At 35.5% G+C, this 24,188-nt stretch overlaps 1 protein-coding gene across 2 annotated transcripts in view; it reads left to right on the forward strand.

Annotated features, from left to right (window-relative positions):
• Nucleotides 1-24,188, forward strand: part of RFX7 (regulatory factor X7) — a 137,827-nt gene that overhangs the window by 52,087 nt on the left and 61,552 nt on the right. For both annotated transcript variants that reach the window (XM_078079291.1, XM_078079292.1), the window contains one exon: nucleotides 5,480-5,513. In XM_078079291.1, coding sequence (XP_077935417.1) covers nucleotides 5,480-5,513 — 34 coding nt within the window. The remainder of the gene's footprint in view (nucleotides 1-5,479; nucleotides 5,514-24,188) is intronic.

Below are 24,188 nucleotides of genomic sequence, written 5' to 3' on the forward strand. Positions count from 1 at the left end.
CTCAGCTGAGGTTCTCCTCTGCCATGTATACATTTCTTATGACCATATTTTCCTTTAAATACTTGGACGTATTTATAATACTTAGAAATCCTTGTCTACTAATTCTGACATATGGATCATTCAGGATTTGGTTTCTGTAAGCTGCTTTTTTATCTTGACTTTTATCTTTTTCCTGTTTCTTCTTTCTGGTAAATTTTGCTTGTGTAATGGGCATTGTGGGTGATATATTGTTGTAGGCTTTGGATTCAGTTATTTTTCTCTGAGTGTTGTGGGGTTTTTTGGGTTTTTTTGTCCTGGTAGAGTGTGACATCCCTGGATTCAAACTCCCAACATTATTACTCCTGTAAAAGGCAGCAGCAAGGAGACTCAACTCAGATCTTTCCACTTTTTCCAACTGTTGCTTTTTTCTGGAGGCCTTGGAGTCTTTCCCAGAGGAAGGTTATCCAAACATTTGGGCATAATTTATAAAGAAATTTTGTGGCACCTTCCTTTCTGGGATTTCATCTTTCATGTTACAGTGGGTCTGGCGATCCCAGACATTGTCCTCTGCCTCCTCAGCTGGTAAGAGCACATTTCTGCCTTATTCTTCAGTGATCATTGTTGCATGGGTGGATAATTGCCCTCAGACAATAGCCTGATAACTACAAATCCTACCCAGTGCAGTTCCCTTCTTTTAAGGATGCTTCCCTCTAGTCGCTGCCTGCTTTTGGTCACTCTAATTTTGATGCCTGTTTTTATATTTTGTCCACAATGTGTCATTGTTATATGTGGGAAGTTACTTTGTCATTATCTGAAGCAGGACATCAGGATATTGAAGCATTATTTTATTTTAGTATATGTGCTGCCGAAGTGAGCACAAAGCATTATTTTATTTTAATCGAGTCAATAAAAACATTGAATATTCAGGAATATTGTAGGGAATTATAAAATGCCCACTAAATGGAATATTACATCATATTAAAACTTTGAAATAAAAATTGAAAACAGAACAGGATGTCTGCTATTACTGCAATTCTTTTTCCTTAGACTAGAGATTTTAGCCAAAGTAATTAGATAAGAAAGGAGGAGAAAAAGGCATAAAGACAGAAAAGGAAGAAAAATATTTTCATTAATTGTAAGTGAAATTGTTACCTACAAGAGAATCTATATACTATTAGAACTAATAAGTTCAGGAAGGTTGCCGGATATAAGGGCAGCATAGAAAACTAATAGTTTTTGTGAATATCAGCATGTACATTAGCAAGAGCCAATTAGAAAACATAATTTTAAAAAGAGAAAATTATAAGGCATTTTTAAAGACAGACAAAAATAAATTATGAATCAACTCCCCCACTTCAATCTATAACATCAGTACAGCTCAGTATAAATCTTAGCAATAATTTTGTGAAATTGGAAAAACCAAAAAACTCACCTGGATTATTTAAGGCCTAAGAATTATCAAGACTGTTCTGAAAATGGTCAAGGAAGGTCATGTAATCAAATAACTAGACCTAATTTTTAAAGCACTGGTAAATTTAGAGTGGTGGCTCAGAGACACATAGATTAATAACAAAACAGAAAAAAAGCCAAAAATAGAGTCAAGCATACATGAAAACCTGGCATAATAAAATAGGGAGCAATTGGCCTACCAGAAAGAAAATATGTATCACACCATACCATACATTCTTTTTTTTTTTTTTTTTAAAGATTTTTTATTTATTTGACAGAGAGAGACACAGCGAGAGAGGGGACACAAGCAGGGGGAGTGGGAGAGGGAGAAGCAGCCTTCCAGCCGAGCAGGGAGCCCGATGCGGGGCCCGATCCCCGGACCCTGGGATCATGACCTGAGCCGAAGGCAGACGCTGAACTGACTGAGCCACCCAGGTGCCCCTCCATACCATACATTCTAAATCGAATAAAGATCAAACTTGAAAAAGCTAACTTGAATGAAATATGTCCTTAAAACTTTAGCTAGATAGGATGTCTTAAGATAAAAAACACGGATCATGAAGGAAAAAAATTAATAAATTGGACTAAATCAAACATTTAAACTTTAGTAAGGTATCATTAAAAGATATAATTAACAGAGTTAAGTATATGTAACAGGATTCGTGTCCATAGGGTATAAAGAACTGCTACAACTTAATAAGAAATAGTCAGCTCCACTTAAAAATGGGCAAAGAATATGAACCGGCAGTTTACAGAGGAGAAAATCCGTATGGCCAGTAAACAGGTGAAAAGTATTGTTAGCAATTGGGAAAAATAACAAATTTAAGAAATTTATATCCATTAAGATAGTGTTTAATATGTGTATTATATATCATGTATAAATGACAAATATTTATACAAAGTAATAGGAAAATAGAGGCTATCATATAGCTGATGGAAGTGTAAATGGATATAAACTGCTTGGGAGAAGCACTTGGTAATATATTATGCAATTGAAAAGATACATCCATGAGCCCCTGAAAATTAACTTTTGAATTTATAACTGAGAGATTTTCACATGTGTACACCAGGAGACATGTACAAAGTTTATTGCAGCATTGTTTGTAAGAAAAACTGGGAAGTATGAAATGGGCTTTTAGTAAAGAAATAGATGAATAATAAAAAAAAAGAAATAGATGAATAAATTTGACATATTCACCCAGTGGAACACTTTTCAGCAGTTAAAATGAACGAACCTCATCAAAGTATAGATCTCAAAAATAATGTTGAATGAAAAAAGACAATTGCAGAATATATATAATGTAAAGGCATTTATATAAACATTTAAAAGCTTCTTGGAACAGCAGTATATGTTACTTATAGACTTGTACATCTAATACAAGTATTGAAATATCAACTGGGAAGCTTACACATCAAATTAATGATAGTTATCTTTGGGAAGGTAGTGAGATATGGTATGAGACTGGACAGAAGAACAAAGGGGACTTAATCTATATCCTTCTATTATGCCTGTGTTAAGTATGAAGTAAAAACAAAAGGCTAGATCAAGTGATTGCCAAAGTTCATATCTAGCTTAGAAGCACTTACATTTTACTTTTTTAGTTTATTCTTTCAAAGGCTGTCTTTTACACATACTTTTTAGATTTACCAAGTTGTTTGTGATAAGACATAGTCATCTTCAGATATTCCACAGCAAGTTTCTGATAGAAAAGGAGTATATTTAGAGCTATGGTTTAAAAAAATAATCACATTTTCAATTTCATATTAGTTTCTCTAAAAACCCTTTTTTAAGTGGTCCCAGTTTTTCCAAAGAGTTTTCTTCATATGGGGGGCTGAATGTGTTTTTGTCATTTTATTCATTTAATAGATTTTATTGAACACCTAACGTGCCAGATGATAATAACAGCAGTGAGCAAAACAGACAGAACCTGCTTTCATGGAGTTGAAATTCTAGTCAAGGAAGATAGCCAGTAAACAAATAAATTAATAAAAATATAAAATGGGCACCTGGGTGGCTCAGTCGGTTAAGTGTCTGCCTTCGGCTCAGGTCATGATCCCAGCGTCCTGGGATCAAGTCCCGCATCAAGCTCCCTGCTCAACAGGGAGTCTGCTTCTCCCTCTGCCCTGCCCCCCACTCATTCTCTCCTCTCTCGCTCTCTCATCCTAAATAAATAAAATCTCTAAAAAATATATAAAATGACTGATGGCAAGTGCAATAATGAAAAGCAAAGCAGATTAAGAAGGATAGAGTGATACAGAATATTTTATATGGTAAAGTCAGGGCAGAACTATCTATAAAAGATAACATCTAGCAAAGTCATGAAGAAAATGAACAGATAAGTTATATGGGAGAAGAGTCTTAGAGGCTGACAGAAGCAGCCAGTACAAAGGCCTTGCTCCTGCCTTGAGAAGTAGCACCGAGGCTAGTGTGGCAGGAGCTGAATGAATGGGGAACAGATAAATAATAAGAGATGAGATTGGAAAGATAGATAGCAGAAGGCTGGGTCATGCAGGGCTTTGTTGGCCATGATCAAGACTGGAGCAAAGGACTAATGTGGTTTGGACAAAGAATCACGCTGGCCACTTTGTTGAGAATAGCCCACAGAGTTGGTTGGGGAGGAGGGGGTTCTTAAGGATTGAAATAGGGAGACCGGTTAGGTTACTGTAACACTTTAGACAGGAAATGGTGGGAGTTTAGAAGGTGGTGAATAGTGGTTGGATTCTTGATGCATTACTTTTTAGGAGCAATTCTTTTTTTTTTTTTTAATTTTATTTTATTATGGTATGTTAGTCACCATACAATACATCATTTAGGAGCAATTCTTAATACAAAACTCTCTTAGGGAAACTGTGGGAGTTACTAAGAAGAGAAAACAATAGCACACTTTAGCTGCTAATGAGTTATAAGCTATACAAATGATCCCAAAAGATTTAAAAACCTCTAAAAAGTCTTCTGTGGGATTGTGGGAAGGGGATTTCATTTCCTCTTAAGTGGAGGTATCATTTGCTTTTCTTATTCTTTTTAGTCATTCTGATCTTTACAGTTGAACTTAATCCAGTTATACTTTGTTCTTTAAAAAGTGAAATTTGAAATCTAATTACAGATGAAAAGTTTTGAGGTTATTGATTATATTAACAGTCAATACAAATGAGTTTTAAATGTTGATTTTTACTTTATAGATTAACTGTATAGGTATATATAGAGGCAAATAATGAATTTTTTAATATTTATTTGGCTCTAGAACATTTTATGAAAGATAATTGGGTTTGTAGCATCTTTTAAGATATAAACTATCTCTGAACTTACACATGATTTCGTTGCATTTATACTTTAATGTGTTATAACAAAATCCAGATGATGGTTAAATTATTTTATACTGGCTTCATTTGTATTATATATCAATAGTTCACTTATTCGGTAATTCACTTACTCAGTAAATTGATATATAGTGGCTTTTTTGGGTTATTTATTTCTAAATGTATTCTCCCCTTCCAATACATTACCGTATCAGTTAATCTTTATTACTCCTTTTATGTCTAGGGATTCCTTTCCCTAGCCTGTGTGGGTGTGTATGCACACATATACGTATGTGAGAGAGAGGGAGGGAGAAGAGAAGAGAATCTACTTTATAGCAAGTCTTTAGAACCACAGATAATATTACATCAGTATGGCTTTTAAATGCTAAACAAATCATTTTCCAGAGTGGCAGGCATACAGTAAAAATTGTAATTCATTATAAACTCTGTGTCCTATTTCTTTGTATAGTAATACATATCTGCATTTTTATGTATCTTTAAAAACTTAATTGTTTATTCAAAACATCTGTTAAAATGATACAGCGTAACAATAGGTTGACTGTAGCAGTGAACTCAGATATTCTGATCATGCTTTAGGACTAAATTTAGTAAAGTGAATGGGAAATAGATGTTTGTTTTGCTTTGTGAAAAATGCAGTTTTAGGGTATGATCCTAATCTTAAAAATGAATTTTACTATTTCAAATATTTAATAAATTTATCATTTTTATTAACCTAACTTTCTTTTTCTTTTAGCAAAACTGTACAATCTAAAGTGGACTGCATTTTGGTAAGTAAAATAACTAATCTTACAGTTCTTTTGTATAATAAGGCTTTTACCACTATATAAAATATATTATTCTTGAGTAAATATTTATTTTAAATATCTCATTTTTAGAGAATAAAATTTGATATTTGAATTACAACCCTAGGGGTGAACTAGCGATAAGGTATCTAGATACTTTCCTATATCTCATCAATAATGAAATCACAGTCTGAGGTTATTGCATGTTTTTGAAACTTTCTGGCATTTTCTAAAGATCACTTACGCATTTAATAAAGTTGTTTATTTTTCTGTTCTAATAACTCTGTTAGAATTTGTTTAAAGGAAAGATTTAAGATGTTTGATGGGTTAGTTTTATTGATAGCATATTTTTCATTTTTAGGTTGCTACAATTTAGGAATTAAAGCCACAATAATAGTTCTAATTTATGTTGTACTTAATAGAACTCTTAAAAATGTATTTAAATGAGAGCTTTTTAAAATGCTTCATGGATTAGTTTTTGTTGGTATATTTTTCATGTTTGGTTTGCTGGCCTTCAGGAGTTAAAACCACAATAGTATTTTAAATTTAGATTTTATTTGTAGTTCCTTAGCTCTTCTCTTGAACATGTGAGGGTAGAAGCATGAGGCTGCTGGGGCTACTGGAATAGTAGTGACTTCTTTCACGAAATCTCTACCAATGGAATACTCCCTAGGCTCTAGATCATTTAGTGACTCTGCACTGTGAGATTCCGCAAAGTGTTCTTAGAGTTAGTTCTCTCTCTAGTAGTTTGTGACATCAGAACTTTCTTATTATTCAGGTTTAGGTCTTCCTTATAGGCTAACTTTTTTGTGGGGGAGGGAGGCTCTTTAGTGTCTGGTGCTGAAATAGTATGTAATATGTTATTAGCTTATGAAATTATTGCTATGTTATGATATTATTAGCTTCTAGGTATGTGAATAATCAAGAGTAGTTCATAGGAGAAGTGTTAATTGATCAGTGGTCCTGTGCTTTTCTAACCTAATAGTTCAGAATAAGGATTTTGTGGGGATGTTTTTACCTTTTTCTTTCACTTACCCTTCCTTCTTCTTTTTTTTTAATTGGTCTCACAGTCTTGTTACCTTCCTTTTACAAAGAAAGATGCTGTTTCATTTACTTCAGAAAAATAATTATTGAACACCTTCTGTCTGCCAGTGCTAGATATAAGGGATACAGAATAAAAAGGACATACTCTCTTGCCTTCAAGAAATTCAGTGTGTTGTTAAAATGTATTCAAGAGTGCTGTTAAGACCTAGGAAGGTAGTAATTGGGGATGAAGGGGTGACTTTGACCCCAATCCCCAGATGATTTCCTAGATGTCCCAGTTCTCAAGAGTCTCGTTGTGTATCACTCAGTAGTTACTGCATATTGCTTTCTTTTCAATACCCGAGATAGTGTTGGAGGATTATTCATCTTTTGAGGCAGAAGACTAGTATAATTTTTAAGATAGGATATTTATTAAATATTAAATAAGAAAAAGGCTTTTAAATTTTTCAAGTTCAGAATTGTTTATATTTTAGCATAAGGTCTAAAGTTATGTATATTTGATGAATAAGATAGTAAGATTTCTATCCTCATGCACTTTACAGTTTATTGAGTAAGGTACATATTACATGAATAGTCAAATAAATGAGCATTATAACTTTAGGTAGTGATAAATGCTATTATAAAATTTTTGAAAGGTAAAGCAGGCAAGTGATGGTGGGTAGGGTAGGGCAGGCAAGTGATGGTGGGTAGGTTGGATGATTAGCAAAATCCCCTTTGAGAAAATGGCATTTGAAGGGAGACTTGAATAATAAGAACCCAGCCTTGTGTGATGATTTGCTGGTGACACGTACTAGGCAGAGGGAAGAGTAAGTACAAAGATTCAGAAGCAGGAATGAGTTGGGGATATTTATAGAATACAAAGAATGCAGCATCCTGGAACTTATAGAAGGAGAGAATGATATGAGGAAAGTTCAGGTAGGGAGAAATTTTTGTAAGGTTTATTTAGCCATGGCAAATAGTATGGATTTCCTTCTAAGTGTATGGAGAGACAATTAAAAGGTTTTAAGAATAGTATGATCCAGTTGTTTTTAAACATCCTGGTTGTTGTTGGGAAATGGGCTGGTCTCGGGGGGGTGAGTGTAAGCAGGAAAACCATTTAGGGTATGCAGAAGTCCAAATGAAAATTCAAGGCTCTTGCTTACATGATGGCAGTGGAAGATGGAAAAAAGTAGATGGATTCAAGGCTTATTTTGGGTATAAAGCGAATAGGCCCTGCTTGTTGATGCATTGAATGTGCAGGGAGAAACAAAAAGGAATCAAGGATAATTCCTTTTTGGTCTAAAAGATTTCCTTTAGTATTTATTTCTTGTAAAACAGGTTTGCTTGTAATGAATTCTCTTGGTCTTTATCTGTGAATGTCTTTATTTGCCTTCAGTTTTGAAGGATAGTTTTGCTGGAAATAGAACTTTTGATCAAGAGATTTTTTTCTTTCATCTCTTTGAGTATGTCATTCTGCTGCCCTTAGCCTTCATTGTTTCTGATTTATCATGTTTTCATGTGTATGATGAGTTGTTTTTCTCTAGTTGATAATCAAGATTTGTTGAAATTCATTCACTTGCTTATTTGCTCACCCACTTACTCTTGCTTTCAACACTTTGACTATTATATGTGTAGGTATGGATCACTTTGTGTTTATCCTACTTGGGATTTGCTGAGCTCACATGTGTAGATTATTCTGATTGGGGAAGTTTTTAGCCATTATTTCTTCAAATACTTTTCTGTCCCTTGGATTCCCCTCTCCTTCCAAAGCTTCCATTACATACATGTTGAAATGATTGTTATCCCTCCAGTCTCTGACGCTTTGTTCGTTTTTTCTCTGATTATCTTTCCCTGTGTTCTAGTTTCTTTGTCTTTATTAAGATTCTCTATATTTGATTCATTGTCATCATGTTTTCCTGTGTATTTAAACACAGGCAGCCTCATCCTGGCAGTACTACTGTCCACACCATGTGGGATAGGTCATAGGAGAGCCCCTGGCAAGAGTGACACAGACTTTCAGCAGTTAATACCTAAAGTTCAGTTTTTAATGACCAAACATTTCTTAACATGCCATTTGCCATTAGTTTCCAAAGCCCTAAAATAGTTTTTGTGGCCATTTTATACCATTATATAGTTATTTCAATGGGAGGATTTGCTGACCTATTCATTTCAACTTTTCTAGATATCTCAACCTTCTCAAAAAGATTTTATCATATGTTTTCTTATAAAAATTTTATGATTTTAGCTTTTTCTATTAGGTCTGTTAATCATTTTGATTTAAATTTGTGTTTTGTCTGAGGTGAACTGCAGTGTTTATCTTTTACCATTTGATTGGATAATCCAGTTGTCCCAGGACCATTTACTAAAAAGCCTACCCTTTCCCAATCGTAATATGTGTGTCTTTTCCTATACACTTTTTTCCCATTAATTGTTTTATCTCTCCTTATGATGTCACACACTGTCTTGTTTATGGTAGCTTTGTGGAAAGTCTTGATATCAGGTCATATAGTGGTTCAAATTAATTTTAGCATTTCCATACAGATTTTAGAATAAATCTGTCAATTTCTAAAAAAAAAAAACAAAAAAAAACAAAACAAAAAACCACAAGTCTACTGGGATTTTTTTATTGGGATTACAGTGATTTATAGATAATTTGGGGTTGGTTGACATCTTAATGACAGATCTTTTAATCCATGAGCATGGTATATCTCCATATTAGTTGGGTCTTTCATAATTTTTCTCAACAGTGTTTTGTAGTTTTCCATGTATAGGTTTTATATATATATATTTTGCTTAAATTAGTCCTAAATATTTTAACACTTTGGATGCTATCATGAATGGCATTTTAAAATATTTGTTATACAGTGCTTTATTGCTAATACTTGTATTGACCTTGCAGTCTGCAAACATATTAAATTTACATATTTTATCTAGAAGCTTATATGTAGAGTCCTTTGGATTTTTCTACCTGATACTGAATCAGAGTGTTCATAAATAAAGGAAAGTTTGATTCCATTTCATTTTGAACGTCTGCTTATTTATTTTACTCATCTTATTGTACTGCTAGGATCTCCAGGACAATGTTGAATAGAAATGGTGAGAGTGGATTCCCTTTCCTTGTTCCCAATCTTAGAGAAAAACCATTCATTCATTCACTTTATAATGTGATGTTAACATTACCTTTTTCATGGATGCTCTTTTCAAACTGAGAATGTTCCCTTCTGTTCCTATTTTCCTAAGAGATTTTTATTAGATACATGTTGTATTTTATCAAATGATTTTTTTGCACTCATCAAAATAGTCACATGATACTTCTTTATTCTATTAACATGATGAATTGATTTTCCCAAGTGAAAACAATCCTTGCATTTCTGTGATAAATTCTACATGATGCTTTATACTTTATGTGTTGCATGATACTTTTACATATTGCTACGTTGGATTTGCTATTTGTTAAAGACTATTGTCTATGTTAATTATGGCTTTCGATGTGCCTTTTTTCTTGTAAAACCTTTTTCTGTTTTTTGGTATCTGGGTAATGTTGATTTCATACAATGAGTTTGGAAATGCTTTTCTCTCTTTTCTGAAGGAATTTATTTAAAATTAATATTATTTCTTTAAGTGTTCCATAGATTTTACCAGTAAAACTGGGAAAGGTTTTAGTTACAAACTTAGTTTCTTTCATTATTACAGGGCTATTCTGTTTCTTCCTGATACAGTTTTAGTATTTTAGTCTTTGAAGGAATTTGTTCATTTTCTACTATATTACTGAATATAGTAGGTTGGTGTGCATTGCTCATAATATTCCCTTATTCACCTTTATTGTCTCTAGAATCTGTAGCAGTTATCTCTGATTCTTGATAAGGGCCCTTTGTATCTTCTTTTTACTTGATCAGTTTAGCTAGAGGTTTAGTCATTTTATTGATCTTTTCATATGAATCGAGTTTTGGCTTCATTGATTTTTCTCTCGTTTATCAGTTTTCCATTTTGTTTCTCTTCTAGTTAGTATTATTTCTTTCCCTCTGCTTACCTTGATTTTAATTTATTCTTCTTTTTCTAGCTCCTTAATATGGAAACCTGAAACTTTTTTTTCTTTCCTATGGTAAACATTTTTAATGCTATAAATTGTCCTCTAGACACTGGTTTAGCTGCATTCCATAAATTTTTATGTAGTGTTTTCATTATCATTCAATTAATTTTTTTTCTATTTTCCATTCTGATTTATTCTTGTACCCATGGAACACTTAGATATATCTTGATCAATTTCCAGATAGTTGAGTATTTATCAAAACTTGTTTATTGTGGGGGCGCCTGGTGGCTCAGTTGGTTAAGCATCTGCTTTTGGCTCAGGTCATGATCTCAGGGGATTGAGCCCCACATCAGCCTCCCTGCTCAGTGGGGAGTCTGCTTCTGTCTCTCCCACTCTCCCACTCCCCTAATACATTCCTTTTTTGACTTCTTGTAAGATTATTTATTAGTGTTTTTCAGCAATGCTGTTATAATGGCCTGAGTATGATTTTCTTTGTTTCTGTCCTGCTTGTGGTTCATTGAGCTCCTCAAACCTGTGAGTTTATATTTTTCACCAATTTTCAAAAAAATTCCTAGCCATTTAAATATTCTTCTTCATTGACATCCTGGGACTCAAAGTAGGTCACTAAGGCTATGCTTAGTTATTTTTTTCTCTTTTTGCTTCATTTTGGGTAGGTTATGCTTCTTTATTATCACATTTCCTAATATTTTCCATTGATTGTATCTAATCTGCTATAAATCCCATTGAGTGAATTATCTGTTTTAGAGCCTGAATTTTTCAGGTCTAGAAATTCCACTTGGGTGTTTTGTTTTGTTTTGTTGTCCATTTCTCTTATTAAATCCTTGGGCATATTTATAATACTTGTTTTAAAGTCTTTGTTTGCTAATTATATTATCTCTAAGTTTGTTCTGTTTACTGATTTTTTTCATTGTTATTTACGGGTCATGTTTTTCTGCTTCTTTGCATATCTAGTTATTTTTAATTTAGTATTTATTTATTCATTTGTTTGTTTATAGTGTCTGGATTTTGTTCTCTTCCTTTAAAGTGTATTACAACTTTTTTTGGCCAGCAGCTAAATTACTTATAAGATAGTTTGATCCTTTGCTGTGTTTAAGCTTTGCTGGGACAAGTCTAGAATGTCGTTTACTTTAGAATTTAGCTTTTATATTAAAATATGACTTCTCTAGTGACTATACTGCATTCCTTGGGTATTCACTGAGCTCTCTCAATTCTGTCTGATAAGAATTTGAACATGTCACAGCCAGGTATAGTTCCCTGGTAGTTCTTTGCCCAGCCTCATGGAGTTTTTCTGTACTCATACAGTTTAATATTCAGCAGTAGATTCCAAGTCTACATAATGATTTGTGTAGATTTTAAAGATATTTCATATCTTCCTTTTGGTACTTTGCCTTCTCAAACACTGATCTCTGTAGGGGGGCGTCTGTTACCTTGCCTTTACTAGCTTTTAATGGCTGTATCTTCTAAGCCAGCAATGGCTGCTCAAGTCTATCTTCCACTGCGTTACTCTGACACATCTCTTTTTTTGTATTCAAAGCTCCCTCAGCCTCCCTCTTATCTGGACACTTGTGATTACATTGGGCCTACTGGATAATCCAGGATAATCTCTCCTTCTCAAGGTCCTTAATCACATCTGCAAAGTCCCTTTTGCCATGGAAGGTAGCATATTTACAGGTTCCAGGGATTAGAGGATTAGGACATGAACATCTTGGAGGACGATTATTATTTCTACCATACTGTCTTAGTGGATGTACTCACTCATCCATCTTAAAAACCTGGTGGTCATTCTTGACTTCATTCTTTTCCTCAGCTACCTCATATCTAGTCAATCACCAAGTCCTATCAGTTCTGCCTCCTTAATTGCTTCGTTTTTTATCCATCCCTACTGCTACTGCATTAATCCAGATCACCATACTTGTTGGAAATACTGCAGCTATTCCTTCGCTGCTAGACTCTCCACTTTCATTCCATTCTCCACAGCACCATTATATAATCAGCTATATAAAGGAGCTCCTGGGTGGCTCAGATGGTTAAGTGTCTGCCTTCAGCTCAGGTCATGAGTTCTGGGTCGTGGGATTGAGCCCTGCATTGGGCTCCCTGCTCAGCGGGGAGTCTGCTTCTCCCTCTCCCTCTGCCTCTCCCCACCTCTCGTGCACACTCTTGCTCTCACTCTTTCTCTCTCTTAAAAGAATAAATAAAATCTTTTTTTTTTTTTTAAATCAGCTTTAATAAAACGTGCATCTGTTTATTTTACACCCTTGCTTAAAACCTCTCACTGACTCCCCATTATTCTATCTCATGGTATGGAAGACCTTTCATACTCTGGCCTTACTCTTGTTTAATCTTATGATTCTTCATTCCACCCACAGGCTATCATTAAGCTGTAGTGAATAGTTGTGAAATAAGAGAAGAGAATATATTCTCTCTAGCGCTGTCCATTAAAACATGGCTAGTCGAACACTTAAAATGTGGCTAATGTGACTGAGGAACTGAACCTTTATTCCATTTTAATTAGTTTCAAGTTAAATAGCCACATGTGGCCAGTGGCAACCAGTTTGCACAGTGCAGGTCTGGAGCAGTGGTTCTCAACCAGAGGCATTTCTGCCCCCTATGGGATATTTGACAATATCTGGAGACATTTTTGATTTTCACACACAGGGTGTGTGATCAGCATCAAGTAGGTAGAAGACAAGGCTGTTTAAACATTCTACAAAATACAGGGCATCACCTCATAAGTCTTATTATCCCAAAATTGTCAGTAGTGTTGAAGTTGAGAAACACTGGTCTAGCTAGATGATCTCCTCTTTTTTTGTTTTTTCTTTTTCTTTCTATTGGCTATACCTGCTTATATTTTAAGATTCATCTTAGTTTTAACCCCCTCTGGAGTGGCATCTTTGATTTCTCAGGTCTGAGTTTGATACATCTTCTGTCCCATATTAACCTGTGCTTAATTACCTTCGTTGGTATTATGTAGTCACATCTATGATCATTATAATAAGCATTTTTTATTTGTTCTTAGCCTCTTCAGTATAAGAACCTATTCATTGGAATATGATTCAAAGGTACATGGGGATGATCAATATATATTTGTTAAGTGTGTGAGTATAAACTAATCAATTATTAAACATTGAGATTTAAAATATAAAGAAGTGTTGCCACCTTCAATTTAGGCCTTTTAGAGACCCATACTTGCTTAATTATTTGAATTTATTTTTTGGAATTACTTCACAGTTTGGCAGTAAGAACAGAAACTTGTTTCATTCTTGAGAGGAAAAGAACATTTCATTCTTTCTTTTTTCTTAATTTTTTATTTAAATTCAATTTAGTGAACATATACTGTGTTTATTAGTTTCAGGGGTAGAATTTAGTGATTCATCAGTTACATACAACACCCAGTGCTCATTACATCAAGTGCCCTCCTTAATGCCCATCACCCAGTTATCCCATTCCCCCCACTCACCTCCCCTCCAGCAAACCCTCAGTCTGTTTCCTTTTTATTTATTTACTTATTTATTTTTATTATGTTCAGTTAGCCACTGTATAGTACATCATTAGTTTTTGATGTAGTGTTGAGGTTTTTTTTTTTTTTTCTGGCATTCTCCCCTTTTCCCTTGTTCTACTCTGCTTACATATACTTCTTCCTTCCATCCTCTCCTGTTAGGAGATAAGCAGCCTGAACCACCACCACTCTAATCCAGAGAGTACAGATGGGGAGCTGAAAACCTTACTGCATAGATGCAGGAAGGATTTAAGCAAGTGAAGTGGAACCAAGAGGCCAGAAACTAAGGAAACTGATTAGCAGTATAGCAGAATGGCTCAGAGCTGAGGCTTTAGAATGAAACAGACCTGACTTTGAATCCTTGCCCCAGCCAGTATTACCATTACTGTTTGATTTTGGACATTATTTACCTAATTCACTTCTCTAAAGAAGGACATAATCATAGTACCTAACCCACTGAGTTGTTGTGAATATTAAGTGAGATAATTAGTGTAAATACAGTGCCTGGCACATAGGAAGCACACATGGCAGCTTTAGTTGAAGGTGTTACATGTGTAAATTGATAACGTACTTGTAATTGACTCAAATCACCATAAATTTGTTTCTGGAAGTCTAAACAGTCAAAGACACATTTTATGTTCATCATCACAGAACATACCATTTAAGAATGAATGCTCCCCATATGGGACCACTGAGGGGAGAGTATTGAATCCCTGAAACATAATGAATGGAGGATGGAAAAGGTTGGGAATCTCGGCTAAAGCCATCCGAGAAGCCAGAAGGTGCATATTGTAGAACAGATGCCGATATTGACACTCCATACTCCCTCCTCCCCCGGGCCTTTGTAGATGCTGTTTCCTGGCTGTGCCCTTCTCAAAATTTTCACTTGGATCACTCCTATTCTTTCTTTTGGACTCAGCTCAGAAACCTTTTCAGAAAGTTTTGTTTATCTAGAGCAGTGCTTTCAGATAACAGATAACAGCAGATAACAGAAAACTGAACTATGGGTAGCTTACAGAAATAAGAGTTTGTGTTAGGTGTTCTAGAGTGGTGCAGTAACTCAACAATGCCACTGGAGTCCTGAGCTCTTTTCTGTTTTGCCGTATTGACTTTTGTCCGCTCACATCATTGATGGCTACTGCACTTACGTGCCTTTGTCCAAATGGTGAGGCAGGAAGAAGGGAGGAAGGGCAAAAGGGCTTTCTTCTGGAGAAGCTCTGTCTTTATTTTAGGATACTTGCTTCCATTCTGAAAACCCACTTCAGGACCTTCAGTCTCCAGAGTAATGTCACTTGGGACTCCTAGCTGTAAGGGAAACTAGAATATGGAGGAGCTTTTTGTTCCGTAGCCTCTATACCAGAGAAAGACAAAGAAGAATATACACGCATACATACGTACAAGTTCAACCAATCTGCCTTACCTTCTCAGTTAAGGGCCTCTGCTTTCATGCACCCTGTAAAATGCTCTGTGTTCCTATTAAAGCTCTTACCACATAGTATGCTAATCACCAGATTAATTTGTTTTCTTCTCCAAAAATAAGCTTTTGGAAGTAAAGACTGTCTTGTGGTCTCTATATCCTCAGTGTTTAGCACAGTGTCTAGTATGTGGAATATACTCAGTAAACACTTGCTGAATGATTACTCACAAACAGTAATTATAAAAAAGAATGTATAATATGTATATAATATCCCCACACAGAGAGTTTCTTTGTATTTGTTGTTGTTGTTCTTAGTATTATTTACCACCATATGCCAGACAAGTGCTTTACATGTTTTATCATTCAACCTTTTTAATTTGCCTATGAGATTAGTCTGTTTTCATCTTCATTTTCCAGAAAAAGAAACAGGCTCAGACAAGTTAAGTAATTTACCCAAGGTCATAAAACTTGATAATTGGTAGAATTAGGCTCTTAATCTAGGTAGTCTGACTCCAGAGCCCAGGCATTTAAAAACTGTGATACACAGTATCATTTTTTAAAGTATATGAAATATGAGTTTATATGTGAATTTTTTGAAATTCTGTTTCTTATTATAATCAAGAAAAAGTTTCTGAAAATGATTTTCCAACTTTAAAATAAATCTGAAATGAAGAAATTAAAAGCTGACTTCATTATCTTACTGAATTTTAGTAGTCAATAATTCTAAATGCAATTTATTTTTTGCATGCAGTTTGTTTGAATGCCCTTTAAAGAACTCAAAACATGCTCACTAAAACAAAATAGCTAAAATGATTCTAATTATTTAAATCAATTACAATTGTGAAAACTGTGCCACTATGAAATATAGAAGTGAAAAATATAAAATTGTATCTGTGCTATTTTTAAAGCTCAGCATTTTGCCTGTTTATCAGGAAAGACACATGAAAATATTTATAGTGGTATAATTGTGAATAAAGCTTTTTGTTAATGTTTTAATGCTTTTGCAGTGAAAACAGTTGATTTTTACTTTAATAATAACAAAATATCTTAAACTAAATTTCTCATTAGTTATAACACTTTTAGATCTATAATGTCATTATACATTTGTAAAGCTGATCCAATTATATTTTTTATAACCAATTTTACAGTCGAGGCAAAATCTAACCTTGATATACCCAATACCAGAGGATTAGCTAGACCCCGGCAGAATTCGAAAGCTACTCAGTCCATATTGCTTAGTCGCCTTGCCTTAGTTCAGTTAAATGGGACTACCTGACAGCTGTAGGAAATCCTAAAATGTGAGAGAAATAACCATGAGTGTTTGGTGTAGAAAAGGCCTGGTTTGGTTAAAGTCAGTCACAGCAGGCTGGGAAATAATAGTTCATGTTTCCCAAAATATGGTCCTTGGAAGAATAGTTCCATAGGATGTTAATATGTTATACAAAAAGTTCCAAAAGTCAAAAATTTTTCATGAACTTTGGATTAAAAAGTGTCTTAAGAGCTATTAATATGCTGTGTATCCTGAATCTTAAGTATAGTGTGTTCCAAACTTTTTTCCCTCATAAAACTTACCTTGAAACTGGTTTTCTAGGCCACACTATTGAGGAAATGATTGGTAAAATCTATAGGGCAATTTTCTGGAATAGAAAGAGAAGTTATTTCCCATATGTTATCATTCAGAACTATCAGAATATTGAGAACTTCCTATTTATGTTACTATGTTTTAGGCGTATGCACCACCAGGAAGCAATATTTCCACCAGTTCTAATGTTCAGGTCTCCTAAATGATTAGTTCTGCTTTGGAATTATTAGAACTAATAATGATTAAAGGGGGGGGGCAGGGAAGACTATATATTTTGGTTCCTGTTAGGAAAGGCTAATGTAAATATTAAACAACAGTTTGTCAGGAAATCAGTTGAAAGCAGGAAGAAAAATATATGTCTCATAGACTTGGCAATTCAACAGCAATCCTGGTAAGAATATAAAGGTAAGATTAGACATTCTTTGCTTACCTTTCTTCTCATTAGTTTGAGAGATAAAAGGCTTACAACCAAGAATAAGGGAGGGTATTTTAAATCCCATTTGTGTCCATATTTTAAACTTCTCAGGAGGAATATATGGCCTTACTTCTCAGGCTCTCTAACTGATCAACATTCCAAGAGAAGACTCTTATGTATTGCCAGCGACTTCTAGGTCTAAAAAAAATGCTGCATTGATTGGCCCTTTTTGGTGACTTAGCATAGCCTAATAAAGCACTGTTTTAGAGAGCATTCTATGCGCTGGACTTAGGTCAAGTAAACTCACCTGGGCAAAAAGTGAACATGTCTAGAGTTCCTTGTCATAGATGAGTTTATAGGCTTCCTGACCTAAGTCACCTCTACTGGGATAGGGTTTATTCATGAAAGTTGACCAAAAGAGGACTTTGTAGGATTATCATTAGGAAGGAGAAGTGGAAAGTGATATGGAATTTGCCAGAATCCCTTTTGGAGGACTAGAGAAACCTGAAACTAGGTGACAGATGCTATCATTTAGATTATTCGAGTAGTGAGGCACTTCCCTTCCAGGGGAGAACTCTCAGGAGGGTCCTCTTGCAAAAGAATATAGTAGAAAACTTGAAGAGGTGAACTTGTGTTGAATCTGGTATTAAGTATATCCTAGGTTCTGAATATTGATTCAGTAATCCTTTAGAGGCTGCTCTCTATCACCCACTCCCATTGGAATAGTGTTTGTCCTCCCTAGGGAAATGAACAAAAATTAACAGCCTAGGGGCGCCGGGGTGGCTCAGTTGGTTAACTGGCTGGCTCTTGATATCAGCTCAGGTCGTGATCTCGGGGTCCTGAGAACCACCCACATTGGACTTCATGCTCAGTGGGGAGTCTGCTTCAGGATTCCCTCTCCCCCTCTGCCCCACCCCCCCACCCCCTGCTTGCCCTTGACCTTGTAGACCAGAGGAACTACTCTAGAGACCCACAGGCTAGATCTGTTCCACAGAGGTGTTTTGTTTGGCCCACATTGACATTTTTAAAATTTCAGATTGGTTGCCATATTTTAAAATAGGGAGAGTTCACAGAAAAAAGTTGTATGTTTGGTTTCTCTTCAAAACTCAGGACACTTAAGTCCTAACTTCCACATGACAACAGTTGGCTGGGCCTACGTAGCAGCTATCCCTTTCAAACATGACGTATACTCTTCAATCTTCTCAATCCCCACCAGGCTTTTAGCTCCTCAACATAGATATTTTTCTTCCCTATAGTTTACTTTAATCATTTGTATTACCTGCCTGGCATTTGGGTTTGTGACCTCTGTGTTAGATTCTTTTGGGGCAAGGTTCTTCTGAGAGTCATTCTTTACAGGGTTGAGGGAACCATAATAGTATATGTGAGGACAGATAATGAGAAGACAGCCTTTCTTTACTGTCAGGTTTTGCCCTGGCTGGCCATTACAACAACTAGTCAATAGAAAAGCAAAAGTAGGGTAGAACAAAGAATTATGATAGCTCTTTTGAGAGTCTTTCCCATTGGCTAGTCATTGTGTGAAACATTTTATCTTATTTCCCAGTGAAACCTTCCCTGACCACTCTCGTTTAAATTGTATCCCCTCCCAACACTTTTTCTTCATAGCATTTATCATAACCATATAACGTATGTTTTACTTTTAAATTTTGTTGATTGTCTCTCTCCTAGTATTAAAATTTAAGGTCATGCCTAAAGCATGGTAGACAGTGCTGGATGAAAGAATGAATGTTCTCATTTAATTTTTAAACTTTTCAAGTCTGTCCCATGGTTACTGTCTTAGGTTAGAAGCCAGTTATTTCGGTGTGCCTACAGCTGCAGCAATTGGACAGAAACTAAAGGATCCATGAAATGTTAGAGAATGACGTATCTGCTTCCTGAGCACCAGACTAAACGAAGTTAGAGTGGGACTTTCTAAGATAGATGCTATACTGCCAGACATAATTTTGAGAACTCACTCAAGGAATAATTTTTAAAGAAGAGGCACTTGTCCTCTCCTGCCCTCCAGAGATATATAGTATAATATGTCATTGAGGGGACATATATGAAGTGTGTACAGTTGGGAGACTTCCTTCCTCCTCTCCCTCTTTTATGGGAGAAAGCATGCTTTCTTACCTCAGATCCTTGCTGTAATGAATACTAAATGATGACCAAGGTCAATTTACTAATCCAGTCTTGATTAAAACTAAAAGTTTTGTTTGCAGTATCTAATTAAAATACATTGTAGCTTGAAAGGAGCTCATTGTTAGAATAGGGTTTATCTTGTGATGTGGCCCTAGGGCTACTGTTAGTAAGCAAAGACCTGTTTCAAAATCTGATTTTTTCCTTTGGTCAGTTGGTTGAAGAAGTGGGTAACTTTCAAAAGAAAGAGCATTTTTGTGTAGAATTTACTACGGCAAGGAGGAAGACTTGACAAAAGGGCCAGATTTAAATAGCTGGTTCTGTTTTTTTAGTATTATAAAGAAATAATCTCTGGGGCCAGGCCATTTAGAGGATATTGAACCTTTTATTCTTTTTGTTTTTGCATTAATCTTGAGTTATTTCATACCCTCTTTGTATGGGAGGACAGTACAGTCATAATGTTTTGTTTTGTTGTTTTGTTTTTTTCCCTCCTGTTAGGGATTCAAGTGGACTAAATTGCCAGTAAGGCGCAAATTATGAATTCTAGTAACTCTTCTCTTTTATAATTATTAAGAATGCCCTAACCATTGTCAGCTAGCTTTCAAATTCATTTTATTGTCAAAAAGAAAAATAGGAAAGAATAATGGCAATCTCTTACCACTACCTGAAAGAAGCTCAATATTCATTAATATCTTGGTATTCATAAGAATGGCATAATACACAAAAGTGTGGTCTTGTAGAAAACAAATGAATTCTTATAGTATTGTGGTTTTTCTATCTTTTTATTTTAAGTCATGGGCAAAAGAAGAAGAGGTTACTAGGAATGGAGAAAGCAGTTATAGAACTGAAGGTTCCTCTCTCTGGCCTACACCTCTACTGAGGCTGTAGCTTTGTAATCTTGAAGAATCAATTGGAAATCCATTTTTCGGGGGAACATAATAATAGCGTCTCTCTCAGAGACCATCCTTTCTTCCTGTGCTGAAAAAAGTTAAAAACACAGTGACTAGAAAGACCTAAACCTTCTCCTTGTTAGTGCTCCCACCCCATCCCCAACTACTAGTAGAATCCTAGAGTCTTTTTATAAGGGATACAGAAATGTCGATAATAAGCTTTGCCTCACCTAAGTGATCCAAAGAAGTATTACATGATCATCTCATCGTGGTCACTCTTTGTAGAATTTAACTACGGGTAGTGGTGTTCTCCCTAGAGATTGCTCTCCTGAATTCTGTTTCTTTTTTTTTTTTTTTAAGATTTTTTATTTATTCATTTGTCAGAGAGAGAGAGAGAGAGCACAAGCAGAGGGAGAGCAGGCTCCCCGCTGAGCAAGGAGCCCGATGTGGGACTCGATCCCAGGACCCTGGGATCATGACCTGAGCCGAAGGCAGATGCTTAACCGACTAAGCCACCCAGGTGTCCCCTGAATTCTGTTTCAAAGTGATTCACATTTGTCACCTTATGTACCCTCTGCCTATTTGAACCTTTGTACCTGCTATATGAATATTTTAACAATATGCCCTTGTCTCAGCACTTTGTTTGGTCTTTAGTCTTCTGGGCACTTATGTAGGCATTATACTTGATACCATGTTATTCATTATTTCAGTTTCAGAGATGCAGCTTCCTTCTTTATTATTAAGTCCTTAAAAAAAAACCCAGTATATTTTAAAGCATGTTCTTTAAAATGACCACTGTTAGATAAAATTAGATGTTTAGATGTCCATGGCAATCTCTTTAGCTTTCTTCTTTCATAACTTAATCTAGTTCTAATTTTATGTGCAGAACTTTCCTAATATATTACACACACTCTACTGAGAAATACCTTACTTACCTACCCTAGAGTGTGATTTTTCCAGTGCTTACACTGTAGCCCTTCAAGGCTTCTTGATGTCAGAATTTCTCTAGTCTTGATTGTAGTTGAGGCAAGCTGAAAGGGGTTTTTGTTTGTTAGTTTGTTTTCAGATGGTCATGGATTCTTTAGATCACCCAGCAGAATTAGAAGGAAGTAAGAAAGTTTGGGTTTCACTGAAGTTTGCTTGTCAGCCTTGGTTTACTTTTTTAAAGCTGTCCCTTAGTAATTGATGTCTTTCAAATGGACTTAGATCACATTCGTAATCCAGAGCAGAATATTTTATTTATTTATTTATTTTTTTATTATGTTATGTTAGTCACCATACAGAACATCATTAGTTTTTGATGACTCATTTTTTGCGTATAACACCCAGTGCTCCATGCAATATGTGCCCTCTTTAAAACGCATCACCGGGCTAACCCATCCCCCCTCCCCTAAAACCCTCTGTTTCCTGGAGTCCATAGTCTCTCATGGTTCGTCTCCCCCTCCAATTTCCGCCTGCTTCATTTTTCCCTTCCTTCTCCTAATGTCTTCCATTCTATTCCTTATGTTCCACAAATAAGTGAAACCATATGATAATTGACTTTCTCTACTTGACTTATTTTACTTAGCATAATCTCCTCCAGTTCTGTCCATGTTTATGCAAAGTTGGGTATTCATCCTTTCTGATGGCTGAGTAATATTCCATTCTATATATGGACCACATCTTCTTTATCCATTTGTCTGTTGAAGGGCATCTCGGCTCTTTCCACAGTTGGGCTATTGTGGACATTGCTCGGAGCAGAATATTTTAAACAGAGTTAAACCATTTTCATTTTATATCTAATTCAGTAGGTTTACAAATAGAGTAAATTCTCACAATAATACAAATACAATAAAAATTACTCTCCCCATTTGATTTGTATTTTCTAGAGAGTGGAAAAACAACTTCCTCTTACATTGTTTATAGCAGGTGGCTCAAAAGAAAATCACACCCCACCCCCACGCCCACCATAGTTCTATCATAGCAAGTTAGGCAAGTGAAAATTTAGAATTCTAAGCAACAAGCATTGAAAACTAGAGTCCTCATACCTTGACCTTTTTCTCTATCTTCCTTATTCAATCCTGTGGGAGGACAGCTTTCACAACTGCTGGGGCCTGAGAGAATATAATATCAGGTATGTTGATTGTTTCCATAAATTAAAAAAAGGCTATAGAATAAGGTTCTACTTTTCCCCTTTTAGTCCTTCTGTCAATGATGCTGGTGAAAAAAGAGGCCTTTTAGTACTGTGCTCCTGAATCAGTGTCACCTGAGGAGGAAAAAATTAGATTTTTTTTACATTTTGTTTTTTGCTTTTGTTTCTGTAGTTTATAAAATCAAACGCAAATTCAAGCATGACTATCCTGTCAGTGTATATATTTTCCCTCTGTACATGGTTAACAGAAGAAACAGTCAAACTGGAGAATGTAGGTTTCTAGATTTTAAGCTGACTGTTCTGCATACAAATTTAAGTTAAATTTTTTTTTAAAAGACCCTTTTCTGATACCAGTTTGAAAAGTAAAGTTTGAAGAACTAATTATGGATGTGATGATAGCCTGATTGGTCATCTTCCACCAGAACTCAGTCATTGTCAACCTAGCTAGTTCTTTGAAGGGTATTTATACATCTCAATAGAAGAGTTTCTGCTTTTTCTGGAAATAAAAATAAGATCCTCAGATGTCAATTCACCATCATGGATTTGCATGAAAGCTTCACAATTGAGCCTTCAGTTTGTTATGGTCTTAGTAAACATCAGCCCTTTCCCAGTTTTGTGACCTTATTTAAAAACAAAACAAAAACAAACAAACAAAAAACAAAAACCTCAGTAACACCTGAGAGGGAAGTCTCATAACAGGAAACACATCACTATAGCGAAACTGATTTCAAACAGGAGAAATTCCTTTTTATTAACATTTGAGAAATTATAGTGTAAACCCGATTCAAGATGGTCCCTAAGAACAGGAGCAGATCTCTCCATTCAGACTATCTTATAACTATATTCCATGGCAGTAAATACTGGGAATATATTTCCTTATCATCTGCTTGAAGGGCTTCAAGTCCTGGTAATCAGACATTTGAAATTCTCCCTGATCCTCAGCAATCCATCCATTTATATTGATAGTTCAGAGGCAGAGATGCTAAAAATAAACTCAGGTTTTGTTTTTGTTTTTTTTAAAGATTTTATTTATTTGACAGAGAGAGACACAGCGAGAGAGGGAACACAAACAGGGGGCGTGGGAGAGGGAGAAGCAGACTCCCCGCTGAGCAGGGAGCCCGATGTGGGGCTCGATCCCAGGACCCTGGGATCATGACCTGAGCCAAAGGCAGACGCCCAACGACTGAGCCACCCAGGCGCCCCGAAACTCGGTTTTTGAAATACAGAATATTGTTTCAAGTATTTTTTATGATAGAAGACAGGTGGAAAGTTACACATTTTGTTCCAAATCCAACCTAAGAAAGCTTTTGTTTCTGACCTATTCTGCTTAAATTGATTTCTTTCTCTCTAGTAGTACAGTTGTTGTCAGAAGTAATTTCTAACTTCTATTTCATCTTGATGGCTTAGGAGGAAATAGTATCTACCTTTTTCTGCATTCACCCTGTGGAAAGTCACTGTTGATGGAACACTGTCTTCAATAACTTAGGGGCAAGTGTGATGCTCACACATGAAACCTAGG

Source organism: Halichoerus grypus, chromosome 8 (genome assembly GCF_964656455.1).
Source record: "Halichoerus grypus chromosome 8, mHalGry1.hap1.1, whole genome shotgun sequence".
NCBI classification, from domain to species: domain Eukaryota; kingdom Metazoa; phylum Chordata; class Mammalia; order Carnivora; family Phocidae; genus Halichoerus; species Halichoerus grypus.